This window comes from Anguilla anguilla, chromosome 5 (assembly GCF_013347855.1).
Source record: "Anguilla anguilla isolate fAngAng1 chromosome 5, fAngAng1.pri, whole genome shotgun sequence".
NCBI lineage: Eukaryota > Metazoa > Chordata > Actinopteri > Anguilliformes > Anguillidae > Anguilla > Anguilla anguilla.
The window spans coordinates 49,865,715-49,877,725 of record NC_049205.1 but is presented as its reverse complement, the minus strand read 5'-3'; the positions used below and the strand labels follow the sequence as shown (position 1 = coordinate 49,877,725).

General features: G+C 47.6%; 1 protein-coding gene across 6 annotated transcripts in view; it reads left to right on the top strand.

Annotated features, from left to right (window-relative positions):
* LOC118228237 (A-kinase anchor protein 13-like) overlaps nucleotides 1-12,011 on the top strand; it is a 102,325-nt gene that overhangs the window by 64,696 nt on the left and 25,618 nt on the right. For 4 of the 6 annotated variants that reach the window (XM_035419590.1, XM_035419591.1, XM_035419589.1 and 1 more), the window contains exons 9-14: nucleotides 2,383-2,470; nucleotides 5,758-5,873; nucleotides 7,776-8,089; nucleotides 9,248-9,295; nucleotides 9,667-9,729; nucleotides 11,346-11,529. In XM_035419590.1, the coding sequence (XP_035275481.1) occupies nucleotides 2,383-2,470; nucleotides 5,758-5,873; nucleotides 7,776-8,089; nucleotides 9,248-9,295; nucleotides 9,667-9,729; nucleotides 11,346-11,529 (813 nt within the window). The remainder of the gene's footprint in view (nucleotides 1-2,382; nucleotides 2,471-5,757; nucleotides 5,874-7,775; nucleotides 8,090-9,247; nucleotides 9,296-9,666; nucleotides 9,730-11,345; nucleotides 11,530-12,011) is intronic. The other 2 variants (XM_035419592.1, XM_035419593.1) reach the window with 2 other exon arrangements.

Genomic DNA, 12,011 nt, shown 5'->3' with positions numbered 1-12,011 from the left:
GAGATCGCGACCACAGCTGCCTTTAACTGAGAGGGAACAGAAAAGAACACACACACGGGAACACACACGCACACACGCAGACACGCGCACACGCACCAAAAATATACCCATATACCTAAAATCACATTCACATGAACACAGGTTGGAGGCTCAAGACTGTATACAGCTTTTCACATAAGATGGGTCTTCAACTTCACACACACACACACATGCACACACAGACATGCACACACTACTTGCTTTCTATGATGTTTTAAGACTATGAAAACATCTGTTGCACAATCTAGATTTGGTAAAAGGCACACTCCATGACAGGTTTTTATTTATTTATTTTCCCCCCAGATTTCCACACTTCAGAGGTAGATCTGGGACACAGTCACACCTTGGCATATGGTCTCTGTATATTGTACATGGAAAACTCTCCTGGAATCTGACTTCTAGTCACAGTTATGTAAATGGCGTTCGTGTTGTTACTGTTCAACTATTCTGTGCTGATAATTGCATATTTTTTTGTGCATATTTGGTCAAAAAAATAGTGGGTTTTTTGTGATTTTTTTTTAAATAAAAAAATTCAACTGTATTTTCTTACATTTGTAGATTTCTGAATGTTGTGAATAAACGGACGTACGACCAACCGCTTTTTGTTTTGGACAAAAGCTTTTTGAAACATTCCATGTGACCGTCATATCTTCAAGTACCTGCCTTGTGTAAGTGGCAGCCTTTGAAAAGTGCAGATTAATACAGCTTTAGTGGTCTGAGCAGATTAACTGTGGTTTTACCAAGCTCATTGCCGTTGAATGTTTTCCTAAGACATTAAGGCTCATTATTTTCAAATGTTCCCTTTGTGTGCCTCTGAAAGATTGATACGGGCATCACAGTGTGCGTGCTATTTGACGAGCTTGCTGGGCAGAGCCATTGTGATGGCACAGAGGGACATAAGGGGAGCCTTGTTGGCCCTTCGGTGCCGGCCCGCGTCTGTGTGGGAGCCCACGGAGCGTGCGGACGCGGCGTCCGCTCCGATCGGCCCACGGCCGCCGCGGACACTGAGCCTGTGTCCGTCCCCACCGGGGGCGGAACAATGGCGCCCTGTCTCCGGGCAGAAACGTGAGCGTGGGGCGAGGAGGGGGGGGGATTGGCGGGAAAAGGGCCAGGCTCGGCCGCCATCACGCCGCTCGGGGTCACGCAGCGCGGGAAGAGAGCGCCTGCCCGCGAGGCCGGGTCGTACGAGCGGCGGCGACCCCGCCCTGTGCACTGCGAATGGCGACCAGAAAGCAGGCACTTTCCCGGAATGTTCCGCCTCGCCGTGAGGCTCCGTTGAATGTACATGTAGGAAATAGTGGACACAGGAACTCGCACACTGTCAGTCTGATTTAATAAACCTTTCTTTCTTCACCATTTCGGACTCCTCCATACACTCCCTCCCTGCTGTGAATGTGAATAAACCTTGTTTCCATGTACTTATCTCCTGTAAGTAAAGACCCATGTTAGAATGTGATATTTCACACCCTCATTAGAACGGCTGTATTTCTAAGTCCTCTGTTACTGTTAGCTTCCTCTTTTTGTTGTAGTTAACACAGTTTTCGTGGCCCTGACCATAAAACTCTCCTCGAAACTGTGAGCGGGCGCACTTCTTCGCTGCTTGCTTGTTATTTTTAGGGCCGTGTAGCACCCCCCCTTACCACTCGGCACGCCGCGCTTACAGCCGCCGTTTCTGGAGCCCGTCGGAGGCCGGCGTCCCCCACGCTGCTCTTGTGCTAACGTCAGTCTCTCCCGCTGTTTACGCGCGGGCCGACGGCTCCCTCTGAAATCCGACACGCCCGCGGGGGAGTGGAAAGCCCAGTCACGAGAGCGACTGTGTGAGACCTCAGCCAGAGGGATGCTGCCGTTTCTGTTACTGGAAACTCTTAAATATCTACATTTTACAAATATCCCCCCTCTTTTTATATGCAAAATGGAATTTTTGTGGTAGGAGAAAATATTTAGGCTAATTTCTCCAAACCAGAAACCGTCAATAGTAACGCTATGAAAACTAAAAAAAACTTTTCTTAAAAGAAAATCTGATGACTTTCTGTCACAGAATGAAAAAGTAGTTTTGTTATTGTTTAAATTTGTCTTGACCTGGTGTAAAATGACACAAAAACAAGACAGGTTTTTTGTTTTTTACGCATGGGTTGTGGAACCTGTATGTGAGAATCCACGCAGTCTTTATCCTCTTTGTTGTTGAAATATGTAAATGGAAGCAATTTTGTGCTTAAGCCCTCTAACCTGTAATACTCTCATCTGTCACTGCAAAGCACCATTGTGAACGTGTTGTGCAGACTTTGGTGAGAAGTGGTCAGACGCCTCAGTCTTAAAAGCTCTTGTTCCTCTTTCTCTTTTCAGATTAACAGAGAGAAGGACCCGTTCTACTCCATCGATCCCTGTGGAGATCCCAGTCTTCTGGAGAAGAAGCCCATCCCAGAGTGCCCTGGTAGGACCACATATGGGATTAATAGCACATAATAACAACCGAAGGTCAACATATTGCATACGAGTTGCAGTGTGTGTGGGTGTGAGTTTGTGCGTCTGGTGATATTTAGTCTCAGCAGAAACGCAAGCGAGTTAAAAGGGAAGTGCGCTCTACTTAAAGCTGTCAAATATTGTGGCATGAATAATTATGAGCTCTCGAGGCGCTAAACGTCGTTGCAAGACTTTCAGATACACTTGAAAACAGCACGAAGAGCATGTAAGGCGTATTTTGCGTATGTTTGCTCTCGCGAGTGAAAATGATTTGGGTTATTGTTTGTGTCGATGTTTCTTTGCTTGTTTGCGCTCCGCCGTCTGGTCTTCTGGCCTCGTTCTCAAACCGAAGGCTCGGTTAAATGAAGCTGCTGTTGGGTCGCAGGCGATGGTGATCGTTGGTAACGCGCTAGTCGCTCGAAAGCGAGGGAAATCGCTCGGCGAGGTCAATTGAGTCGCGGGTTTCCGATCCCCGGGAGGAAGAAGCCGGCGGGAGGACAAAGGGGGTGTTTGTGGGGTCGTTTGAGCGCGCCCCCCCCGGGGATCCCAGCCGAGTGTTTGCCGGGGCACAGCTCAGCTGCGGAGGGATTTAAAATCGGCGGAGACGGCACGTGGTGCCAAGTCCCACCGCGGGTTTGAATGATGCCCCTGTCTGAGGTCTCTTCTTCTGAAGCAGCTGGGAAAGCCTCGCTCACGCTTTGAAGTGGGGAAATTGTCCGCCTGCTGTTGGCCCCCGAATAATTTTTCTGAGGTTATTATGTGCTTCTTTCTTGATCTTGTCTTTGAATGTATTTTTACACAGCTTATGAAGCATTTACATACTTTTAATTGGAAAACTTATTGTAAAAAAAGGTATACTAAAATATATATATTTTTTTTAGAGGATGGTATTTTGCCTGGTATTTCTTTGGAGATTTGCAAAGTACAGCCAGTTTTTATTGCTGCATAAAACGTGTTCCTCGTGTGTATGATGTGGTGCTTCAATCTTGTCTTGCTTATAGGTTGCATGTATTCAGCCAAAAATAAGACCGGTGCAAGACATCAGTCCCTGGTCATTGTGTTTGCACAGGGGCTGTGCTTTCTGTGGGGATATCACTGAAGTGTTTATGACTAAAGAGCCAGACTCAAGACCCGGCACAGCACTAGACCTAATTAGCCAGAGTAAATTTGGACAGGGTAGCTGTGCTTGGGCACTTGTGCTTCTTAGCTGGAGCTGCTGTAATGGAAACAATGAAAACAAGCCTGGCTGACGGCAGCGAAGGCCACTCCCCTTTTTCCAGTAGCTGATGTTTGAGTTCAGTGGTTCTGACAGGTTTACGCTGGCCACTCAGGATGCGGGGCAGGGGATGGGGGGATGGGGGGTGGGGACGGGGACGGTCAATGGAGAGACCTCCCAGAATGCCCTCCAGCTGTGCGAGGTGTGACAGCTGTCAGAGGTCGCAGTCTCCTGCCAGTTTTCGGACGGCCGTGCGACCCGGAGGGCTCTGAGCTGGGTCAGCCCTCACGAGTCATTCCCCATCATCGCACTGTGACCTGTGAGCAATGGTCACGCTCGCATGAGAGCAGAGGAGGGAAAGAGTTAACGAGGGAGGGCGAGAGAGAGAGAGAGAAAAGGTTTGGAAATTTGGTGGACTTTTTGGTCACTTTCATGTTTTGGGGAATTTTCAGTGTTTTAAAAGCATGCTGTCACATTCCATAAGTACACTCCTCTTCTCTTTTTAGCAGGGTGTCATATTTTTAATAAACCAAGCATTTCAGCACCGTGTTGGGAATAGTCACTGAATCTGTGTGTACATGTAGATAAACCCTTTTTTCCTGGGTGTGGTTTTATTCTCAGTTTCAACTTTCAGTTTGTCCATGCTAGATACCTCTGCCGGAAACCATATCAGCCTGTAGCCTTCTCATGTCAAACTGAACTGCTGAAGCTAAGCAGGGTTGTGCTTGGTTTACACTTTGCGCTTTAATGGGAGACCTCATAGGTGTGAAGTTCCTCCTGGAAATAGCATTTGTGTACCAGTAGGAGGCAGTCTTCTCTCTCCAACGAATGGGGGCACTGTTTTTCAGATGAGACCTTTAACCAGGGTCCTGACTGACTTCATTTACAATTCCATGGTACTTTTTGAAATACAATGAATGTCAGGTATGGTGGTTAAATTTAATTAAAACTGGCTTTCTACATCTACTGTATACATACAAACAAGCCCTGTGCATGTGATTAACTATATATATCTTTTGAAAACCATACCAACATTATTCCTCCAGATTATTACTGCAAATTTAAATTGAGTTCTCACTTTGCCTACCTATTTAAATAAAGGCAAAATATATTTGTGGAAGTGGATTCAAGTTTAATATTTTGTAATGTGAACTGCTGAGTTATTTTCAGAACATACCTTGGTGCATTTAGAAGTCGAGCGCCCTTAAAAGAAGAACAGGCTTGTGCTTTGTAGCCCTGAAAAAGCTGGAAAAACCATCTGATGGGTCATAACATCCAAGGAGCTGAGAGGAAATCTGTCTTTATGTGGCTTTATGAATCAGCTGTGTAGCCCAAGCCCAAGATGTTGCAATTTTTTGCTCTCAGCTGCAATGGTCCTTCACGTCTGATGGAAATGGTCCTTCATGTCTAATGGAAATGCTTTGCCCTGTCGTACTGGCCGTATGCATACTGCACAACCAGCCATAGCAGCTGTTGATGTCCCGGGCACAGTCATGGCTCTTGGGGGGGCGTGTGTGTCATCAGGCCGTCCCATGTGACCGCCGGCGGTTCCCATGGCCCCATCGGTGTTTTTGTCAGGCTGAAGAATGGCTCCACTGTCTCACGCGGGCGGAAAAAGCACGCGGCCCCAGGGGAAACGGGGAGCTTCCTGCCGTATGACAGAAAGAAATCTATGAATTAAAAAAGGGTCGCCCGTCCTGCAGACTTGGCTTGGCATCCTGTCCCAGTGCATTGCAGCAGGAGAGCCACTGGGCTGACTTGGTCTGCTCGGGCATTGAGCTGTATGTTGAGCTTTGTGTTTCACATATAGAAGTGTGTGACTGTGTGTGTGTGTGTGTGTGTGTCCGCACATGTATTTGTTTTACTGTGATTGCATGCTTGTGTGTGCTACTATGTGTGTTCGTTATGCATGTGTTTATGTTGTTTTTCTTTGTCAGTATTTGTTATGCAGTTTGCATGTTTGTTTGTTTGTAGGTCTGTCCTGTTTACATGGGGTGTTTGCGTACATTTACCCTCTGACACCCTCATCCTTTTTGTCCCAGAATCCCCTCTGTCTCCGACACCTGGTAGATCCGTATCCACCACCCAGAGGGACTCTGGGAGTGATGCCGATGGCTTCTTCAGCCCAGACACGGGCGAGGACAGCGTGTTCAGGAAGGTGAGGTCACAGCAGGGGCGTGGCATGGGCGGGGGATGCCCAACGATGACTGAAAGGTCCCTACATTTCCTGCAGGACGTTCCTCATAAACTCGGAGAGTGAAGCTGAACTCACCCCCTTTCCTGCTTTCTGACGTCTTGAAAGCACCCATTTAGGAAAGAAAAGCTGACGGCTTCCCTGTCGAATCACCATTTTACAGCACATCGCTTTGTATTTGAATCACCTTTCCTTTAGTTTAGCTGTTTTTTTATTTATTTAGCTGACGCGGTCAGTGGGAAGCTGAAGGAGGCCCTGTGTCAGGACACTGCCTCCAGCTCTAGGCCAAGGAGTGCCGGTCAGCTCCGCAAAGTCGTGCCGCACTGATGTCATGTGACGTCAGCGGCTGCTCTAAGGGGATTTTGGGCTAGCGCGCTAATCATGACCTCATCCCCCTTGCTCCCTCCCTCCCCCCTCCCTCACACACGTTTAGTGGAAGTCATTTCTGGGGCACATGAATGGGGACCTTTCATCCCCGTGCCCCAAACAAAACCCCCTGTGTCTCCCCAGCTCCGATCCCAGTCACTTAGGCCTGTCCCAGCTGCTTGCACTCTCTGCCAAAGAGCTGGATCCTGTGCTCAACATTAACAAAGTGCTAATCTTGATTCACTGCTCAGTCTCTTTACAAACCGACATCAAACTCATCCCCTCAAAGCTTTACCAGTGCAGTCAGACTTACTCAGAATGCATAATGTGACCTTCACTCCTTATTCACTGTCTGCTGTGCTTCAGCATTTGGAAATTAGTGACTTTAACATGGACAATGACAGTGAAAGACAATTTGTTTTCAGGCAGGTTAAATGTTTCATACAAAAAAAAAAAAAAAAAGTTTGGTAAGGTTTTTTTTTTTTCTTCACGCCTAGAAAGTGTTAGCTGTGCAATGTTCATTTTTGCATGACCTCACGCTGAGTCATTTGTTCTGGAAGTGTTTTTTTTTTTTTCCATGCCCCGGTCCCCATAAAGTCGAGCGCGGCAATTATCTCCGAGCCACCGCATCCGTTAGCCGCTCGGGCTGCGCGGGGTTGGCCCGCGTTCAGACCGGTCAAACTAATGATACACGTTGTGAATGGAAATGATCTAGTCCCACTCCCATCTCTAATTTCACAAAGGGTGCATTTCTCCGCTTACGTAACGCCGCAGGGCTGGAAAGGCTATTTCGGCATGCCGCGCTGGATTAGCCTTTCCAGCCGCAGCGAAAGCTGCCGCTAGCTCCCACGGGTGTGATCTCAGATGTCCTCTCGCTGAGCTCAACTGGCCCACCCTTCCTCAGCTCGGAGCCGCGACATGGTGCACTGACCTCCTTAAGGGATCCGGGTATTTATTAGCAGGTCATGTGGACACATTAGCATTAGCACGGACGTGACTAAATGAGACGAGCGAGTGCTTTTCCATTACAGTGACTAGCATCGGTGTTTGTATAATGTAAAACCAAATGTAATACCAGTATTCACATTTGCAATACTGAAGAAAGAACAGCATTAATGAATACTATAAACTAAGACCAATCTTAATGTTAACATGAATTGGAACTACCGTAGCATAAGCATAACAAAATGAAGTCTGACTCAAAAGTCAGTATTTCAAAAATAATAGCTATTATCAGTGTGTTATCGGTACAAAGTGGCATTAAGATAATAATAGCTTGTGTTCATGTATCATAATTAATGTGGACATTAATAAATGCATAAATAAGGCACAGTATTTTGACGTATGGGCAGTCTCATAACATAGCATAACATAGCTTAGCATAACGTAGTGTAGTATAGCATAGCATAGCATAATGACAAGAACAGGCCATTTAGCCCAACAATGCTCGCTTTGCCGTTTTCAGCCCAGTCGGTCTGAGTCTCCGCTCTTGTCCCACAGGCTGAGGAGCCGGTGACGGGGGACAGCACCAGCGAGGTGTCTGTGTCCTGTTCCTCCACAGACGACGCGGCCAGCTTGGGCCCGCCCAGCTCCACCCCCGACAGCTACGCGGAGGCCGGCAGGAGGTGGAGCTCAGAGGAGGCGCGGCAGCCGGGCGCCGCCGGCGAGGCCGAGGAGGAGAAGGACCGGCTGACGGAGGTGCCGGTGCGTGCGGGCATCCTCCGCTCCTCCGGACGATCCCTCTCTCCGTTCCGCCGACACAGCTGGGGCCCGGGCAAGAACCCCGGAGGAGAAGGGGAGATGAACCAACGCAGGTGTGTGCCCCAGCTCCCTCTGCATTACAGACTCAGAGTCAGAGAGTCAGAGAGTCAGAGAGTCAGAGAGTCACAGAGTCAGAGAGTCACAGAGTCAGAGAGTCACAGAGTCAGAGAGTCAGAGAGTCAGAGAGTCAGAGAGTCAGAGAGTCAGAGAGTCAGAGAGTCACAGAGTCACAGAGTCACAGAGTCACAGAACCTGGCCAGTCCTGCACTGTATCTGCTACACAGGCTTCATTTGGATCCATTGATATGGTCTCATGGCTGGCATGTCGTGTTTTCTGATGTTTTTGGCCCTCACTGCTAGGTTAACAAACACCAGGCTGGGAGAGCAGTCACATGGAGGCTGCTTCTCTCAGTCATGTGATAATAATAGGTCATTGTACATCATTGTCACCCACACATTCTCTCACTGCCAGTCCCCCCTGATATTATTCAGGAACCACAAAGCTCTAAACTGTGACATTAAACTGTGGTTTCTCATATTTGGAGAAGCATCTAGTTATGCAACAGCTAAACAGAAGAATTTTCCTGTGATATTTCTTTAATTATTCAGTTGCCTGTGTACATTAATTCCCATAATCCCCTGCGAGACAGATGTGTTTGATGCCAGTGATGCCCTTAAAGCCTGGCCATCTGCTCTGTAGGTGTAGGGTCTCTAGTAATCTCCCTCTCTACCACAGAAAGAGCATCTCCGCTCTGTAATCAGCCTTATATGAAAGAGGTCACCCAGGTCCTGTGAGGTTCTGTCCTTTCTGAAGAGGGGGTGGCAGGGTGGCTCATTGGAGAAAGATATGAATCTCATACAAGTACACAGTAGTGATAGGTCAATTCCTTCTTTCTCTTCCTCTCTCTCTCCTGTCACTCTCAGTAATGTGGAGGTGGGGAGGAGGAACTAAAGCCATTCTACTTCCTCCTTTGTTCAAACTACCATTTCATTTTATTTTTCTGTGACCTCATTTCCTGCCTTTTTCTTCCTTGCAAAATACCTGTCGCTCTTTTCAATGTAGCGGCATCATGGGTAATGCCGTGCTTTGATGGTACTGGGTCTTGTCAGTCTGTTATTTCATGCACAGTTTGCAGTGAGTTGAGAGAAGAGTCATCCCTCTCAACTTTTTCTTCTTTCCTCTGATCATTCTCCATCCATCATTTTTTCAGTTCATTGCGAAGTCTGGGGGAAGGGAAGCCCACCTGTCATAGGAGAAGGTATTGCAAAGATATTACTCAATTTTTCCTTGCTGATTCATACATTTTTTTTAACCAAACTTACAATTACAAGCAGAAATGCTAAAAAATTACTGTTACGCATTTCATATATATATATATTATGAGGATAGTGCCTCTACAAATCTAGTCATGCTGGATACCAGAATACATATTTAAATACTGAATTATATTTGAAATAAACAATTCTGGACACGTGGCCTTGAAGGGCAAGGGCAAATCTGAAGAATGCAGACTCGCCAGTCTCTCTGTTTAACCATTACATTGATTTCCCTCATCCCAATAATCCCATCCTCTCCTTATCTCTGTCTCTCTCACCTGTCCTGCCCATTCCCACCTGCTTGCCCTCCTAGTATGAGCTGGTGTCCCTCGGAAGTCCCCCCCAGTCCTGACCCGGATGAGATTAGTAGCAGAAGGTACGGTGTGGCAGCTCACAGGAAGGCCAAAATCTATTTACAAAGAATCCCCCCCCCCCCCCCCAACCCCCCTCCCTCCCCGCCCCCCACCACCCTGCTACAGAGAAGGCCTTGTGCAACCAAGCGCTCAGCTTTGCATGTGCTAAAATTTGCATGGCTTTGTGTGTGTGTGTGTGTGTCTGTGTGTCTGTGTGTGTGTCTTTGCTCAAACCCTCCACTTCCCCTCATCTACCCTACCCTCTCCCTTTCTTATCTTTTCTTAGTATGTCGGTTCTGAGATACTTGAATTCAGATAGTCTGACACATGACAGTCATTTCCTCCAGCTGTGACTACAGAGTTGGCTTTTCCTGTGTCAGGACCCAGAGCGCTGTGAACGGGTAGCGTGTATCTATTACCTGAGCTGGACAGTGTGTTCACTGTATCAAATGTGTAAAATAACCAGTGTCACCTTTATCAGCAACCCACTTTTTGAATTAGTGCTGGTGCAGTATTAATATTAAGAAGCTTGCCTTTATGAGTTTCCGCATAAAGGTTTTTCATCTGAAAACTGTCTGCACTACAGGCAGGAATTTGATTAATTTTTTCACTTTTAATGTTATAAGTATTCATATTAGCATATTAAGCAGGCTAAACTGATTCAATGTAAATTTTATCAGGGGAAAAAAACGTCTGCAATGTTTAACAAGCATTTGATTAAAATGTTTGCTGCAGTCATGGGGATTACGTGCATAGCTGATTATGTTAATCCAGCAGATATAATATAAATAAGAGGATGAGGTTCTCCTTAACTCCAGTACGTTGTTTTCCGTCCTTTATTTCTTGGAGATTTCTCTTGCTGCCAGCATCACAGCTCCATCCCCCCTTATCTCCTGGCAGTGTCCCTTTTAGACAGGGCCGTGTGCTCTACTTGTTCCAGAACGGAGTACATAGCCGGCCCCCCGGGGGCGGTCGGCCCTGGCCCTGGGCCCGAGCCACGGGGTTCTGGGGGCCCCCCTGGTGGCCGGCCAGCTCCCTGAGGGGCCCGCAGGAAAAGGCTGCATGCGCAGGGGCCCCCTGCAGTGCATGGGTTGGGCCCCCTGGGTCTGTCTTGTGTAATCTTGCGCTCCTGACCCAGTGACTGTGTGAGCCGGTCTGTCTTCTAACGTGTCCTATCCTAGCTGGGTTGTCTTTGAACTGGTGCATACACTTACAGCAGTGTATCAGAGATTAGAGTGTATGGTTTAGCAGGCAATATTTATCATGTTTTGAATGTAATATCCGTCCTATTTGACATTGTTTTAAGCCTAATGTCCATCTTATTCAAGTCTGTATTTTAATTATGATATCTATACTATTTCAGTGCTTTTTAGTCTGTTTTGCAATTCCCTGCTAAACTGTGAACAGTAATTAAGGTATGTCACATTAGAAGTACTCCTGGGTAACTGAACTCAAGGTACTGTACAGCCTGTTCGTTTATGAATTAGAAAAATCCCACAAACTCTGCCAAAGACGTGCGGTGGAATGTTCTGGAGGGTGGTGCTGTTATCCGAGCGTAGTGAGCGGTGGCTCCTTGCCGCAATCGCCCTGGTTGGAGTTTGGGCCGTGCTGAGTTCTGGGTGTCCTGCTTTGGCCGCAGTTACAGTCTGGAGGGCCTGGCGGCAGACAGGCAGGGCGGGAAGGAGTCCCCCCCTCAGGGGGCGTCACCGCGGGACCCCCGGCGGATACCGCGCCAGGAGAGCGAGGAGAGAGGCTCCCTGGTGTCCCTGACTGAGGAGGAGCAGGAGTCCGACCTGGGGGAGTGCAGCAGTCTGGACAGCCAGGTAAGCGTGCGTCTGGAACCTCGCTGTCACAGTTAACAGCACTGCACTCTACTGCCACCTATAGGCTGGCGAGTGATCTCATTGCAGGAGGTCCCTAGTTCCCTAGTTTGGAAGTGTTTTTCTGTTCTTTTCTCATTTCCAAATTATTACCTCCCAATTTGGAAATGCCTTTTCAGTCACAGCTCTACCTCCCTGGACCAGCCAGCGAGTTCTGCAAGAAAAGCATTTGCTCCTCTGCCTGCGAGCACATAGTGCTACAGGAGAGCTTGTGCTGATCTCTCACTAACAGCAACTGCTAGCCTATGGCCGCTTGTTGGACAAAATAATGCAGTAATTGTGGAACCCTGGCCAGGTTAAACCTAACTTAGCCTGGTGTAACCTGGCATTAACTGTGAATATTGAGCCCAGCCTATGATCCTGGTGTTGCCATTGCTTTCTAAGCCACTCTGTATTGCTGATATAAAATCTTGTTCTTATATTTT